The sequence below is a fragment of the Mizuhopecten yessoensis genome, unplaced genomic scaffold, assembly GCF_002113885.1.
Source record: "Mizuhopecten yessoensis strain PY_sf001 unplaced genomic scaffold, ASM211388v2 scaffold10591, whole genome shotgun sequence".
NCBI lineage: Eukaryota > Metazoa > Mollusca > Bivalvia > Pectinida > Pectinidae > Mizuhopecten > Mizuhopecten yessoensis.
This window is the reverse complement of record NW_018408623.1, coordinates 778,607-797,171: the sequence shown is the minus strand read 5'-3', so window position 1 is coordinate 797,171 and position 18,565 is coordinate 778,607. Positions and strand designations below refer to the sequence as shown.

Below are 18,565 nucleotides of genomic sequence, written 5' to 3'. Positions count from 1 at the left end.
GATTCAAGGGAAGAAGACATGCACACAGATTCTAGTAGGGTATTCCAGTCTGTTATTGTTTTTGGATAGAAAGAATTTTTATAAAAATCTTTAGAAGTAGAAATTTGTTTAAATTTGTGTTTACCTCTAGTGCGACTGTCTGATTTGACTAAAATGTCTTTAGGCACTTCGACCAACCCCCAATTAAATTTATAAAGTGTAACAAGTCTGGCTTATTTCTGCTTTGTAAACTGTCCCAGTTTAAGGTTTTATCATATTAGTTATCTGATGATAAGCTCATGCCTGCTAATGAGCCCATCCATATCTAATGCAGCTCATAAGAGATGTCATCAAATCTTATTTCATTGTCCTGCAATAAGTCAATTTATACCCTATTATTTTGTTAAGGTATTTGTTATAAACATATTATATTTTACAAAATATATCAACCTTCTTTTATTTCAACTGCCAACTCTCATATGGCTTTTTAACAAAATAAGACCAGGTATATTTCCATGGTTATAACACTTAACATAGGCAATAACAAAAAGATAAATTATAATGCCATTTTAGTAAACAAGATAGCATATGAAGTTTTAAAGATACAGGGTTGAAAATATTGAAATGGATTACCAGCTAACGTGGCTAACATAATTCATGAAACTGAACTGGTTTAATTCCATACGAGTCATTAGTTTGTAAAACCTTAACAATTAAAAAGGGTTTGACATAATACATAGTATTATTGAATTGATATAGTTAAAATACATTATGTTTTGAACATGTATACAGGTATGGGGTGTGTAGGTGGATTAACACAGGGTTTAGTGTACAGAAACTTGTATATCAGAGTTAAACACTAGGTGCATTTAAGGACAAACTGTTTATTATACACACAGCTGATGAAAAGGAATCATTTTTCTAGTTTTTAAATAAATTCTGTCCAGAAAATGTTTATGAATTAAAACATGCATGCCCCACCCTTGCTTTAATGGAAATAGAGCTAAATACACAGGCTGAAAATCCAACCAGGTTAAACAATAATGACCACACTGAGAGCTTGTGAATAAACTCAGATCACACATGGAACTTATTAAGAATCTCAGACCACACATAGGGCTTATGAAGAAACTCAGATCATACATGGAACTTATGAAGAATTATAAAGAACTAATTTGGTTATAAGTTGATCAGACATGAAACTCTACCATACAAAGTAGGTAGCTTTGAGAAGGAATGAAGCTGTTGCTAACCTTTGATTGAGCTATATTATTAGCATTTATCAATGTTACGGTCTTCACTGTGTTATACTGAGGGTCACGTGTGACGTGTTTGTGGGGTACAGAACAGAGTGTAGCATGCGATGTGGCGTGAGGCGCACATGCTTTACCTGAGATACAGGTGACTTGTTCAGGTGTACAAGCTATGTAAGTCATTCAAGCTTTTGTAGTGCACCTCAACAGACACTATAGTGGGATATCCCTCCCCCGAATTTATAAGCTGGGCAAGGATCTGTTTGTTTTGTCCACATACCCAGGAAGAGATCTGGAACGGTTACGCTTTAACGAGTGTTTCATGGACTGGATTATGTTCTGCATGCGTCCATTTTATTTGTAAAAATGAGTTCCAAATTTAGCACCAGCTGCAGTTAGCTGTTTACTTTTTCTGAACACAGTGTGTTGAGTTTTTTTTGATAAATATTCATGTTCATTTGAACTGGTGAATTAGAACAATATAAATTGTACTTATTTTGTCCTATGAACTTAACCATAGCAGAAGATTCAACTGCTATACATTAATTTCCATATAACTTCCTCAAAGTACTATGAATCACTGAATTTACAGAAAACTATATGAAGATCTGTCACGTCAGCATAAATCAGAGATTTTCCATTTTTGTTATGCCCACATTGCCAAGAGTAACCCACTCCAACTAAATGGACAACTGAAACACCTGGTCACCGTTTCGTGGGTCTTTCTGGAGTAGTAATGGAAATATTTATGATAGAATACAAACAGTTTATTGTAGTAATCTTAAGGTTTGTTTGGAGTTGTTATAATGAGTCAATAGTGATGTAACATGTACTTATGGATAAACCTTATGCAATGATTGACCTAGCATTACATTGGTCTAGTCAAGTAACGTAAACACGTACGCCATTTCGGCAGTACCGAACACCGGGTAAACACGCACACCAACTCAGCAGTAACGACACACCAGGTAAACTTGACACTATCTCGGCAGTAACGACACACCAGGTAAACTCATATACCATCTTGGCATTAACGACACACCAGGTAAACACGCACACCAACTCGGCAGTAACGACACACCAGGTAAACACGCACACTAACTCGGCAGTAACGACACACCAGGTAAACTTGACACCATCTCGGCAGTAACGACACACCAGGTAAACACGCACACCAACTCGGCAGTAACGATACACCAGGTAAACACCCACACCAACTCGGCAGTAACGACACACCAGGTAAACACGCACAACCAACTCGGCAGTAACGACACACCAGGTAAACACACATATATACATCATCTCGGCTGTACTGGGATTATGCGGAGATTTATTTCACCTTTACAAAGTGCTCATTTATTGTATCTCCAATACAACTAAGCTATCATGTGCTTTAAGTCATTTCAGTAATTTCCTTATTGAAAATGTAAATGTGATTATTCATTTCACATATATATTTTATGGTCGCTTGAGACATTAACAATCAGGGTTTGCTAGGATACCAACCTTCTCTTGTAGGAAACTTACCACAAAGCATGCACGCTACGATAAATGAAATGTGTAATTTATTGTTTCTTATAAAATAAACCTTAAGCTGTTCTTAAGCTAGAGTGTCTGTACATGATAAAGCTATAAATGACTTTCGAATATTGTCTTTTAAATAGACACAGGTATTCCTGAAACTCTGATAGTTAACGTCACTGTACTCAAATCGGGACACTTTTTAGACAATTATCAATGTTCTTTATACCATACTATGTGTTCCAAAAACGTTTCATAAAAAGATACTATCCACTTTTCATTTAGATCACAGTTTGATATGGGTGTGTCGTTCTATAAAAAGAATGCTAAATACCATCAGGGTTACGTAGGCCCTTGAATGGCGTTACTGTAACCTGAAAGGGACACTTTCAGTATTTTGGCAAATATTTATATCGACAGAAAATATGCATTGTTGAAATATTTTAGTCAACCCAGGGTGTGATTCAATTTCTTCTCCAAACTAGAATCAGTTTTGATAAAATAGACTTTTAAAAATGATATCCAAATAAATAGCGTGGTACGGCACATAAATCAGGAAAGTCCTGTTTTGGTAATTATCCTTACCTTTTTGTCAGATAGAAATTTAAATTATGTGATGTCATGATGGAGAGCTCAAGCTGTAATGGAAATGGAACTTTATGCGAAGTCTAAACAAAAAGATGGAGCTAAACTCAAAGTCTACACAAAGTCAGTGAAGCAGAAAGCATAAGTCACAGTGACCTACATTTTATACATTGGTGTAGTACTCCTCAAGATGTATATCCATATATAAGGTCTGATGACTGCTGGAGTTCTAGCAGCAAGTGATTGTAAGTTGACTTAACCAATGGGACAAGCTTTTTGAGCTGAGAAGTCGTGTTCCTGTAATGTTTGTCAAATGGAGCTCCAGTAAAATATGAACTATCAATCTTATAGGGGAATCGCACCTGGCCTCCATGGCGAGGGGCGGGTGTGTTATTCACGGCGACACTCGACCACCCAGATTCAGTGATACAATGTTAAATCTGTTTTAGTACACAACTTTGAACCTCCAATGATTCGCACAGAGTGAAAATGGTTTTTATAGATGCAATTACTCTTTTTATCTGTAAGCAATTAACTGTTTGGTATTTAATGGGACTAAATAACAAATTAAACAAAACAGTAATTAGTAAACTTATATAACCAGGTAAATGTTGCTAAGTACCGTAATACCACTGATATTAGCCCATGCTCAAATCTATCATTTCTGCCCTTTTTTGTTGTTTGTTGAAGTTTGGGGGTCTAATGACAGTTGATAGTTCTATCTTTAAGGGAAGTTAACACTTATCTAAGAATTTATTCTTCAGTTACAGATTTACGAAAAACTGAAAATTATACAAATGGTTTGCTCAGCATGTTTTTTAAATGACCGAAAGTTTGAGGGAATCAATCGCCATAATATATGTATAAATTAACTCGTAAAAACATGTATATATATCATAGCATACAAATTAGGAATTAAATACTGACATGTGTGGTCATGCCAGGAAATATCAGCATTGTCTGTTGATAAAATATGTCAAAACTTAAATGCTGTCTCTAAAATCTCCATCAAGTGCAGGACGTGATTTTGATATATGTTTACGTAAGATTATGTTACTGTACGGTATTATTGTACGGTAGTACACAATATATATACAGAAAACAGCAAGATTTAAACCACCAATATCAAAACCGGATACTTCGATCTGGCTGATATCAGGAACATGTCAGAGAATTTTAATGAACATTTAGTAGAATAAATGAATTAAAATTAAACCTTGGTGAATGGTCCTTATTTTGACTTATGTGATTTTAAATATCAATGAAGTGTAAAACATTATCTGATATACTTCCTCATTTGATGTCAAGTTATTTCAATACAAACAAAATTTTAATAAACATTTTGTAGTTTGCTTGTTGTATAAAATGGAATGACAAATTTGCAATGATAGATCTTATTTCAGGTTTTTAGTTTTTCAAATCAGGATTCGGGGATAATCTTGAACGGCACTTTGGCCCCTCAAAACTGAAAATGGCTCTTCCTTATTTCCATTTTCTATTAATTTTACATATAATGGCTCTACCGATTTTTATATTGGCAAAAATTTGCTGAGAATGTCCCATATCTTGCTATCAGCTTCAAGAATTTTCCCTGAGCACCGATGAAGCTCAGTTGGATAAAGGTGATTGTAAATAATCTGTTGTTATACCGACTCATATGCAATGCTAAGAACCTTTTGATGGTGAAATAATACACTGATTGTATCAATTTAATGAATAAATCCATCCTCTCATCCAACATTCCACTTAATAAATAAATCATGCATTAAAAGAACAGTTTCGGCTCCAACTCAACTGTCTTTTATATTATCATATATAACTGGTTAGTTTAAATACCAAAACATATACAGTCAAATACATGTACTAGAGACCACCCTTCGGAGGTCAAAAAAGTGTTCTCTTTATGCAGGTTTCTCTTCATACAGGTTCAGCTCACAATAAAATCACTACCATGGTTAACATTTAAAGTGGTCTCTTAACACAGGTGGTCGTATAATGGAGGTGGCCTTGGTCACATGAGCAATACATCACGAGTCACTGGTGGGTTATATACAATAGATTTGCTGGTCAAGGCCATTTATTAGGAGAAATACACCATCTAATACATGTACCTTCAAAGTGATAGGGCCAGTGGGTTTTTATTAGGAGAAATACAACACGAGTATATTGACGTACATGTTGGGTTATATAGATCAATTGTCTTCGGAGATCTTAGGTCCAGCAGGACACCTTGTTGACATGTTATGATGTACCTACTGGGGACCACACTTATTGCCTTTAAAAATTCCATTAGGAAAGTTACGTAAACACATTAGATACCTACTGATAAATTGTTGGTCAAGTCAGTCACAATAAACAGAAATGAACTCCGTCAAATACACACTGTCGTTATTATTACACATGAACTTTGAGTCACGTACATATATTGATAATGCTTCTTATTAACTTTAGGATGACATTGTATCAGACTTAACCTATATAAGGTGTAGGAATGCCAAAGATTATAGAGCCGATACAGGGGGATTAAGGGATTATCCTACATATATATAAGCTATGTATACATTTTTATGTACTCTTCAGCTCTTAGAGTATAAATAGTTTATATACGCGTGTGTGTGTGAATTTCTTTTGAAAACACAGTTAATTTTGCCAATATTGAATAACACATTACAATGAACACACACAAGCGTACTTGGGGTTACTTAAGACATCTATACGCAGCTCAAAATGTTACTGCTATAGATCTAAACCAAAAGACTTCAAGAATAGCAAAATCTCATAAGTTTATCAGGATTAAGAAATGAAAGTATCAAACAACTTAGGCCTCATCCCACAGTCATCCCTGTTCAAGCACTGGAATATTTTTCATTCCTTCCTTTCTTCCCCTGGGTTGTACAAGATCCCTTCCTTAATATAAACTCCCTTTGACCTTTATATCTCCATCTTTCCTTAACAGCCCTCAATTTTCACATCTTCTCCCTGACCACTCCGTTCATGTAAATTCCATTGACCGCTTAGTCCCCATTTCTCTTGACCCCTGTTCCTTGGCCTAAATTCATATCTGTCTCCTCAACCATAATTTTCTCTTTAATTTAATCCTCTTTGACATGCAGATCATTTTCACAACATTCACCTTCACCATTTTTGTCTACGTCTTCTTGACCCCCCCACCACCACCCCCCACCACCTCTTCCTATATAACCATATAACTCCCAATGACCATCCATCCTCGATATCCAGGGGTTACGCTCACTCTCTGCACACCTGGAATTAGTCATAGCAAAATTGAAGGCTCAGTGTGCACCAGCTTGTTGATGAGACAAGAAGACTAGTTTAATCCTTTAATGTACATCAAAAGAATATTGCGTTGCATAATGCCAAAAATTGACCGACTTTGAAGTCGGGTGACGCCCCTTTGTAATCTTCAAAAGACAAGTATCAGCCTAGCATTTGGTCAGGGTTTTTTCACCAGAGACCAATCAAACAGCTGTCTTTGTGCCTTAATTGGTATTACATAAACCAGGGATGCAGAGAGTGTAAGTGAGTGTAACCCCTGGAGTATCGAGGATGCCGACCCTCTAAATTTGTGAGTGTAACCCCTGGAGTATCGAGGATGCCGACCCTCTAAATTTCCCTTAACTAGATATTTCTTTTCCAGAATTTCCCTTGACACATAGAGATGTCTCCATTTAACCTCTCCCTTCCTTTAACTCTCACTGACATTTAAATCTATGTCTCTTAGTCCTTTCCCTTTCCTTACCTCCCCTGACCTGTATCTTCTTGACCTATCCGGGATCCCTAACTATATAACTCCCACTGACCTTTAGATATTCCTTTCCTTATATTATCTATCCCTTCTGTAAGTTCCCTTGACCTGTAGATCTGGCTCATTCTGACATCTTCCTACCTTTACCTCCCCTTGACCTGTACAAATCTCGTTCCTTGACCTCTATCTTCCATTACCTACCCTTAGCTTTAAGATCTGCTTCTCCTTGAATTTTCTTTTTCCTAACCTCACCTGTAGATCTGCGTCATCCCGACCTGTTTCTTTCTCCACCACTTCCTCTTGAGCTCTATATTTCCCTTTTCTTGACTCATCTCCTGGACTTATAAATCTGTCCCTCCTTGACCTCTATCTTCCCTACCTCCCCTTGACATCTCCATTTCTTTACCTCCAATTGACCTCTAGATGTCTCTTTCCTTGACTCCCTTTCCTACCTCTCCATGACCTTTAGATCTACCTCTCCATGACCTTTCCATTTCTTTACCTCCTCTTGACCTCTAGATTTTTCTTTCCTTGACTCCCTTTCCTACCTCTCCATGACTTTTAGATCTACCTCTCCTTGACCCTGCCCTTTCTTTACTTTCCCTCAACTTCTAGATTTCTCTTACCTTGACTCCCTTCCCTACCTCTCCATGACTTTTAGATCTACCTCTCCTTGACCCTGCCCTTTCTTTACTTTCCCTCAACCTCTAGATTTCTCTTACCTTGACTCCCTTCCCTACCTCTTCATGACCTTTAGATCTACCTCTCCCTTCCCTACCTCTCCATGACCTTTAGATCTACCTCTCCTTGACCTTAAATTACCCTTCCTTTACTTTTCCTCAACCTCTAGATTTCTCTTACCTTGACTCCCTTCCCTACCTCTCCATGACCTTTAGATCGCCCTCTCCTTGACCCTGCCCTTTCTTTACTTTCCCTTGACCTCTAGATTTCTCTTACCTTTAATTGACTCCCTTCCCTACCTCGTTATCCATGACCTTTAGATCTACCTCTCCTTGACCCTGCCCTTTCTTTACTTTCCCTCAACCTCTAGATTTCTCTTACCTTAATTTACTCCCTTCCCTACCACGTTATCCATGACCTTTTGATCTACCTCTCCCTCCCCTACCTCGTTATCCATGCCCTTTAGTTCTCCCCCTCCCTTCCCTACCTCTCCATGACCTTTAGATCTACCTCTCCTTGATCCTACCCTTTCTTTGCTTTCCCTCAACCACTAGATCTTAATTTACTGCTTTTTGCTTACAACAAAAGTGAAACCTTTACCACTGAATTTCTCTTTACATTAATCATAACCAATTTTGTAATAAGTTCGTAGTTATAACCCTCCTTGATTGCGGGAATCAATAACACAAACAGCCAAACAAAGAAACACAGAAATATCAAAGCTGAAATACCTAGAAATGATATTTTTGAGATATTGGAATCAAACAAGGCTATTATGTAAATAGCCGGAACATCAAAGGCATCATCGCATGCTAGCATGAAGCTCACCCATCTTTGACTATGGTGGAGCGAAAAGATAGCTATGGAATAATTAATATTAATGTGCTTTTCCTGTATAATCAATGACTTTGGGTTGTCAATTCAGAAATAAACAGGAAAACATTATTTTTTGTAGCTGTTGACTAATAATGTTTTTAATATGGTGAAGTTACAGTTGATCCATTGGAAGAATTAATAAGAACAAAATTTGCATTCAGATGTAACACATCACAGATATTCACCAACAAGAGGCCCAATGGGCCTGCATCGCTCACCTGGTATAAAACTCACACTTGTAACCTTAAAAGTGATCTAAAATAAAGCTACAGGCAAAATATCAGTATTTATGATAAAAATTCATTCAAAAGAACCTGTTATTTTTTTTTTTAACATTTCACCCCTGTGATTGAAGTCCTTGATCCCAGCATATGCTACTGACTAAATATCAACATCCTGAGCCTTTTGGTTATTCAGAACAAGTTGTTGAAATATTTTGAACATATTTGCTCCTTGTGACCTTGAATATGATTCAAGGTCATACATTTATACAAACTTGGTAGCCCTTGATCCTAGTATGCTACTGACTAAATATCATCACCCTGGGCATTTTGGTTATTCAGAAGAAGTTGTTTAAAGTTTTTGACATATTTGACCCCTGTGACCTTGAATATGGGTGAAGGTCATTCATTTGAACAAACTTTGAAGCCCTTCATCTCAGCTTGCTACTGGCCAAATATCATCACCCAGGGCATTTTGGTTATTCAGAAGAAGTTGTTTAAAGGTTTTTTAATACAATTGACCCCTGCGACCTTGAATTAAATTGAACGTCATTCATTTGAACAAACTTGGTAGCCCTTCACCCAAGCATGCTACTGGCCAAATATCAACTTCCTGGGCATTTTGGTTATTGAAAAGAAGATGTTTAAAGTTTTTGACATATTTGACCCCTGTGACCTTGAAAATAGGTGAAGGTCATTGATTTTAACAAACTTTGTAGCCCTTCATCCAAGTTTGTTTCTGGCCAAATATCGACACCCTAGGCCTTTCGGTTATTAAGAAGAAGTTGTTTAAAGTAAAATATTGACGCCGGACGCCTGACGCCGGACGCCGCGCCACGGCATAAGCTCACTTGGCACTTCGTGCCAGGTGAGCTAATAAATACAGACTCAGTTTTAAATTCACTGCTTTTTGAATATTATTTTCACGCATTATATAGAATCATGAGTTTCACCTAAAAAATCTGCATTTCTGTTTCTTTCTATCTACCCAAGTGTTTAATGTTATAATAAATATGGTTTTAGCTGCATGTAAACAATTACCATCAACTTTATAGGACCTTAAAAGTAAAAGATTTCGTAAAATACACAGTTTTGCTTACCTACTACTATAATTTTTGGAGCCAAAAATGAAGACCTAACAATTATTTGGCCTAATTAAAATTATATATTTGAACCTTTTTGGATATCAAACAGCTTTAATAAACTGAACTCTTCAGTTTCTAGGATTCAGATGAACTCCAAACCACCAGCAAGTCCATTTATCTCCTCACAAAATCTTGATTCTCTATGGCGCCTGTATATATACCTGGTGCTTTCTGCCTCAGCACTTTGTTGCACCAGACAATAACATGGTAATGAATGAAGGTAATTGAATCCATTGTTCTAAAATCAATCCCTCAATCAAGGGTTTTCTAGCCTCATCAGACACAAACTATTGTCATAACAAAATCAATGCTTCAGTCTCCGGATCATATCATTTCAAAGCTTCTGTCTTTCTTTCATGACATAAAGTACTGCTAAGCCTTTACAACCAGACACAGGGCATGTTATATCAATGCAAATAGTACTTGTAACAGTGTCCTGATAAATCAATAAAGAAAGAAAGAAAATCATTATTTTATCACATAGAAACACAGCCAAATATCCCTCAATGAAAGTTGTTAAAAGCTGTTTGAGAAACAAGAACTCTATATTGTATTACCAGAATATCACATGGCTGTCAATGCAACAGCAAAAATGGAAACCCGTCCCCTTGATGTGTTCATTTACATTTTGTCACGGAACAGTCTCACTGCTGCCCGAATCTTTACAATCGATCTTGACAGAGTTTCCTGTTTATGTGATGCCCAACAAAAGTACAGAAGGAACTGCATGCTTATTAAAGTCCAAGCTTCTCCATCCGGAATGGCGTAATTATCCTTCATTTACGTATTTTCCCCATTTTTATCACCGGGTATTTGAAATGTCACTTCCAACAAAGGCAATAAAATCTATTTGAGAATAGTAATCATATACTGTTTGGTTCCTCGGAACTGCTGAATTCTGTCCGAGTGGAAATATTCCTCCGATTTTAACCAAGTGTGGTTTCAACTCAAGACAGCAAGTACTAAACATATGACTTAATTGTCCCTGTTTTAGATGTGCACACTTAGTGTCGCTAGCTATAACTGTATCCATTGTTGTCAAATGACGTTACACAATATGTTTTCATTATGGCCCGTCATAACCGTTGGTATCTATAGGTGCCTCAACCCCCAAACCTACAAGAATTTTAATATTGTTTGACAAGCAAATAATTTTCAATAATAGCACTGAAAAGTACTGTACGTAAAGGATATAAGCCGAAAACTGTCTATTATGTAAAATATTGGACAGTTTAGCGCCTCAGACTGTCCAATATTTTACATAATAGACAGTTTTAGGCTTATATCTTACTTAAAACATGTCCCCTATTGTATCAATTGTGATCAGTGTTTTGGTGCATTGTGATAATATTGGACAGTTTCACTATGAATCAATTACCGTGAAAGCTATTCATAACATATTGGACAGTTTTTCAACTACACTGTATACTGAGGTCAGTCATGTATATCAATCTCACTTTGCATGATTTGTATGCAACTGCATATACCAGGTATGAAATACACCCAGGTATAGTACTTATCTCATTCCAATCATGAGTTCCGATAGTGAAGGAGTATTTTTAACACAGTCAACATTTACAACAGAAAATACTGTTGTAGATACAGATGAGATATTAAGTGATGTCCTGGATTTACAGAAGGAAAATATTACACCTCGGCCAAATTTCAACATTTTAAGTGAGATGTTCTCAGACATCTCGGAAGATGAAATGACAGAAATAACTCAAGTTGTTGAAGAAGTTGAAACACGGCGACGATTTGCAATTCCCATGCAGGATGGTGATTTGAAAAAAATTGTTGCAAGAGAATCATGTGTAAACACAGAAAACAAAACGAAATGGGCTTTAAAAGTTTTTGATTCATGGATTGAACAGCGACTGATACAATCCAAAAACAATGAAAAGCTGAAAAACTTTCCTAACAACTTACTGGATTTACCTGTCTCCAATATTAATGAGGCTCTGACTTATTTTGTAGCTGAAGTTCGAAATAAGAATGGTGCATTGTATCTTTAACAGTGGATTTACCTGTATATATCCAGTGGATTGATCACCCTTGTGTCAATTTTTTATTGTTTCAATAATGCAATTAAATTTTGATGGATATATTGTCATGCTCCAGTTTCTATGTTCTACTTAAACTGGTCCAAAAACATGTCCGTTATTTTTAACAAACTGTACAATATTAAAATATTGGACAGTTTTATGATCTTATTGGACTGTTTTTGTAACATATTGGACAGTTATGCATATAACAGTACTCATATTCTATATAATGGACAATTATAACAATGGATGGCATCACAAGAATGTTTTAAACATGTATATATATATTAATTCAAACCATGCTGTCCTTATCATACATGTATGTGATGGTTTTCTTGTCCTGAAAGAGATATTGACCAAGACAAAGTTAAGGTCAACTACCACTTTTAAGGTCCATAAAAGCACATATTCAACGTAAGAACAAAACAAATTAAGCTGATTTACGTTACATAAAGTATAAAACTAGAGCAACATTATTGGACTGACAGCAATTATATTGTCATTTATAAATCTATTATAACGACATTATTTGACATGTACTTACCTCCCTTGCGCTGAGAGGAGGGAGATGGGAGATGATTGGAGGCCGAAATTGATTTTCAAATTCATTCGGCTTCGCAATCGTTATCCCATTATGATGCATCTGTGAAAAACAAGACATAAATTATTGATAATTCTAATAGTTAAACTATTTTATTTAAAAAAAATGAATAATACAAACAAAACAGTATTTTCAAATCTACAATACAGCCTTGACATCAATGCAATACAAAAGGAGTGACGATAAATATCTATATACATAAACATTAATTTTGACATTTAGCAAGTGATGTGGCATTTTGTTCAATTATTATAGGAAGATCAATAGACATATTATAATTGAACACAAAGCATTTAATTTCATGTTCAAAACAATATCATTGCCAACATTAGCAAAACATGTCAAGCATTTGACCTGTTGTTTTGGTACAATGACCTAGGCAAGATGCTCCAGAAATTGTTTGAAGATCATGACCCACTGTACATGATATATTTGTTATGAAATTTCATACTTTCAACAGCTCAGAAGTCCTGCTTTCACAGGCTTTGACTATATCAATATATTATATTTGACCTTTGACCTATATATGTAACTTTCTGAAAATACGAACTCCTGATCAGGAAGCCAGACAAATTAAAACATAGTAAATATAGGTCTTGTAAAAACAAGTGACAACATGATTTTCTAACAACTAATAATTGGATAACTAATAACACCCCTTCTATCTGGGTAACTAATAACACCCCTTCTATCTGGGTAACTAATAACACCCCTTCTATCTGGGTAACTAATAACACCCCTTCTATCTGGGTAACTAATAATACCTTTTCTATCTGGGTAACTAATAACACCCCTTCTATCTGGGTAACTAATTAAACCCCTTCTATATATCTGGGTAACTAAGAAAACCCCTTCTATCTGGGTAACTAATAATACCCCTTCTATCTGAGTAACTAATAACACCCCTTCTATCTGGGTAACTAATAACACCCCTTCTATCTGTATAACTAATAACATCCCTTCTATCTGGGTAACTAATAACACCCCTTCTATCTGGGTAACTAATAACACCCCATCTATCTGGGTAACTAATAACACCCCTTCTATCTGGATAACTAATAACATCCCTTCTATCTGGATAACTAATAACACCCCTTCTATCTGGATAACTAATAACACCCCTTCTATCTGGGTAACTAATAACACCCCTTCTATCTGGGTAACTAATAACACCCCTTCTATCTGGGTAACTAATAACACCCCTTCTATCTGGGTAACTAATAACACCCCTTCTATCTGGGTAACTAATAACACCCCTTCTATCTGGGTAACTAATAACACCCCTTCTATCTGGGTAACTAATAACACCCCTTCTATCTGGGTAACTAATAACACCCCTTCTATCTGGGTAACTAATAACACCCCTTCTATCTGGGTAACTAATAACACCCCTTCTATCTGGGTAACTAATAACACCCCTTCTATCTGGGTAACTAATAACACCCCTTCTATCTGGGTAACTAATAATACCCCTTTTATGTGGGTAACTACTAATACCCCTTCTATCTGGGTAACTAATAACACTCCTTCTATCTGGGCAACTAATAACACCCCTTCTATCTGGGTAACTAATAACACCCCTTCTATCTGGGCAACTAATAACACCCCTTCTATCTGGGTAATTAATAACACCCTTTCTATCTGAGTAACTAATAACACCCCTTCTATCTGGGCAACTAATAACACCCCTTCTATCTGGGTAACTAATAACATCCCTTCTATCTGGGCAACTAATAACGCCCCTTCTATCTGGGTAACTAATAACACCCCTTCTATCTGGGCAACTAATAACGCCCCTTCTATCTGGGTAACTTATAACACCCCTTCTATCTGGGTAACTAATAACACCCCTTCTATCTGGGTAACTAATAACACCCCTTCTATCTGGATAACTAATAACACCCCTTCTATCTGGGCAACTAATAACACCCCTTCTATCTGGGTAACTAATAACACCCCTTCTATCTGGTCAACTAATAACACCCCTTCTATCTGGGTAACTAATAACACCCCTTCTATCTGGGTAACTAATAACACCCCTTCTTTCTGGGTAACTAATAACACCCTTCTATCTGGGCAACTAATAACACCCCTTCTATCTGGGTAACTAATAACACCCCTTCTATCTGGGCAACTAATAACACCCCTTCTATCTTGGCAACTAATTACACCCTTTCTATCTGGGTAACTAATAACACCCCTTCTATCTTGGCAACTAATAACACCCCTTCTATCTGGGTAACTAATAACACCCCTTCTATCTGGGCTACTAATAACACCCCTTCTATCTGGGCAATGATAACTTCCAAAGTCCCTATCAGTAATTGAATTTTCAGCAGTTTATTTCTATATATATATTTTCAATAGAATTGATTTGTGTTGTAGGAATCTGGGGAACAAAAGTCCCGATATTTTCTTAAGATTTGGTTACCTAGACAATTTTAATCCACTAATACATGTAATACAAAATGTATATAGAAAGTTGGGGCATCAAGATTATACTAAACACTATATAAAAGAACACTTACATTTTTTTTTGTATGTTTCCCATTTAGTATAAAATAACAATATATAATCCACCTTTTTCATGTTTACAGTTATAAATCTTCTCCATATTGATAAAATGTAATATAATTTTTTTTCGTCACTTGATCTTCTGTTCCCATTTCTATGAAATAAATACAAGATCCTGTTAACCCATTAAAACCTTAGAATGATCCTTGGAAGCAATTAATGATCCTTCATTCAAAACACTTGGGATTGGACTTTTCTTGTTTGCCACTTCCATGTTAAAAGGTTTTGATCTCTGGTAATAGTTTATTGTGCAAGTAAATGTACATGGACAGAAAGCATTTAAAACCCAGCCCCAGGATATCATGGAACCCTGGCCATGTCTCATTGAACCAGAAACAGTTCGTTAACAATTTTCTATTGCATGCTAGCACCTTTTTAAAATTCCTCAATAGGATATTAAATAAACTTTCAATCTTATACATTCCACGGCCCCGAGGACTTGTATGAAATGCACTGGTCTGGAGATGATTTGGTATTTTTGTAATCCAGTGCTGTGTTCCCTGTTCAGGGACAATAGCCCTAGACCTGGTACAACAGTTCTAGTACTGTTAGCATATTGATTCGGGACAAAATGTCAAACGCGTTTTTCAATTATATAACCGAGCAGTTAGTGTGTTCAAAAGCTGCAATTTGTTGACTTCTAGGATAATCCATAATACTTCAATAAATATACAAAAGTAAATAAGAAAATCAATGCTAATTTCCTCCCTTCCTGCTCAACCCATATCACTCATTATCAGCAGTCTCACCTATAGTGGTACTTAGTAGTCATGTTTAGATCAATTGTCACCAACAAATGAGCTATTATAACAAACTACTTATAGATTGGTATGTAAATGGATGAACAATAAAGGCAGCATAATAACAATTCAGAACTAACAACGCTTTAGTTTGAATTTAATTTTAAATCTACTTAGTAATATAAATAGTGTTTTCAAACTTTATTTTTGTATGGCAGTATATATAACAGATCTGACATTTGATCATGTATCTGAAAAACAATTGACCAAGACAAGAACATTGTCATTTTTTTCATAAATTTGTATAACATTTTATTAAATAATTTAAACCAGGAACATATACATATACCTCCAAAATATAATAGAATGTGTTGTTATGAGGGATAGAAAAATAGATCAGTACAGTGTATTTTATTCTGTATGGACTGGCAAGCTCATTTTCAAGGCTGATAAGTACAAACTTGAATCTGAATCTGAATCGGTACGTTGCAGGGCCAGTGTATGGCATCAATGGCAACGGGAGAGAGGCGCTGGAAAATTAGTCCAACGATGTGAGAGCCACCGAAGTTTTAAAGCTCTCAATTGACTTGGCACACACGAGATTGTCTGGTAGTCTATTCCAATCGGAAATTGTTCTTACAAAGAATGACTGTTTATATTGCTCGGATTTGCTAGGTGGAATTTTGAAGCACCGGCTGTTGTTTTGTACGAATTTATCTACAATGTTTGTTGTATTGTAGTCACTTAATTGTTTTGATTTTATTTGTCGTTTTGGTCTCTCCTTGACTAATACAGAGTCTTGCGGGATAGCTGGTACCAACTCCCCTGAATTCTTTCCTTTGAAGCAATACATATCTACAATTTGAATACAAATGGACAAGGATCTGAAAACAAGTAACAAGGCTGATTATCTTTGGTGTAATCATTTTCTTACTCCAGGAGGCAGTTCACTGTAAACAGGAATAGGGTTAATCACACTTTGTGGCCGACAATTCCTTATTTCAATTAAAAAAATAAAAATAACATCACCTTGCAATATCCTATAACCATGCTGCAATCCTATTAACCATGCTGTTGCCCTCTTTCATAGACAAATGTTGTAATTTCAACTAAATTGAGCTTTTCAAATTTCTAATAGCTTTTAAAGTATAACTTTAGACTTTCAGATTTTTTTTTCAATGTTAACCAATCCCTCTATAAAAGTGCTCCCCTCCCCATCCCCTTTCAAAAATGAAAAAAAAAAAGAGAAAAACACTTCAATACAAGTCAAAGGAGCCCCCTTTAAAAGTTCCAACATGTCGTTAACAAAGTCCATCCTGTCCCTGGATCTATCACATCCTCAAGGATTGTACATATATACATATCAATTTTTTTACTGAAAATTACTGGACACTGATACCCAAATTCTGTCATGCCATCCAGAAGGACCTGAGAATTTGTTACAGATATATATTTTGACCTAAACAAAGGTGTTCAGAGGAAATTTACATGTTTAAGGGGTTTAGATCGACTTTCAGTAAAAATGACACCCCCAAAGATTATACATTTTTTGTATTACGTATATATAATAATTGGGGATGTCATTTTTATATATATTTGTCTACTTTGTAAGCCTAAAAAAGGAGATTCAACACTCAATCTTTACTTTGAAATAGTATTACCTATATTACCTCGACAAAATTACCTATTACTACTATATGTTCATGTTCTGAAAGCACTGTGCACGAGAGAAACGATTTAGCATAGCAACGAAAACGGCGGCAAAACATTAGAGTCGGTTACCATGTCAGTCAGCATCCCTGACTGGTCCAGCTGGGAACACGTGAGAAAGTTTTGGACGGTAGCCTACAACTATATATGTTTGTTCGACTTTCACAAACGACTTTTCACATAGGACATAATCTTATACAATCCTTGGCATTTAAAGTTTCTACAAAAGCGCTCGACAGTCCATCAAACTTGACAGAACTTCTTCGTGTATAGACACACTACACTGAGAACTGTCAAAATCACTCGTGCGTGAACTGAGCGAAGATATCAACAAGTTTCGTTTCGAGATATAGCTTACCTGTTTCAGAGGCATTTTCAGCGTTTTCGCTGTCCAACTTTATAATATATCCATTAGTTGAATGATATAAATCCGCACATGAATTTAAAAACCGACATTTGACAAAGATTTTGACAAGTCGCTAAACTTTCACTCCTTTCGCCGTCACGTTGAATTGGCACACTACATTGCTTTGGAAGGAACTCCACTCCACACGGGTACTATTGATATGCAAATGAGGCGCCTTGGTGACAGTAAACAACATGGCGGGTTTCTCCCTTTCAGAAAAAGCGATCGGGGACAATTGTTTGTTTACACCCGTTGTGGAAGTATTAGAATCGGCTATAAAGGTGATAAGAAGGGTGACGCGGTATTACAGGTATCGATCGATTGCCGGTATACCTACACATAACACTATCCAAGATTACCAATCGAACTTTGAAGAACTTTTTTTCTCACTTCAAGTCAAAATTGACAACTGTGTATCTCAAATGTTCTCTTTATGATATTTTAGTGCATAAAATCACTCAG

The 18,565-nt window shown here is 36.1% G+C and overlaps 1 protein-coding gene across 5 annotated transcripts in view; it reads right to left on the bottom strand.

Moving 5' to 3' along the window:
- LOC110461245 (dynein heavy chain 3, axonemal-like) overlaps window positions 1–18,232 on the bottom strand; it is a 165,415-nt gene extending 147,183 nt beyond the window's left edge. For all 5 annotated transcript variants that reach the window (XM_021514644.1, XM_021514645.1, XM_021514646.1 and 2 more), the window contains exons 1-2: window positions 18,056–18,232; window positions 12,617–12,715 (exon numbers count right to left, since the gene is read on the bottom strand). In XM_021514644.1, the coding sequence (XP_021370319.1) occupies window positions 12,617–12,715; window positions 18,056–18,070 (114 nt within the window). In that variant the 5' untranslated portion in view covers window positions 18,071–18,232. The remainder of the gene's footprint in view (window positions 1–12,616; window positions 12,716–18,055) is intronic.
- Between the last annotated feature and the right edge of the window lie 333 nt (window positions 18,233–18,565).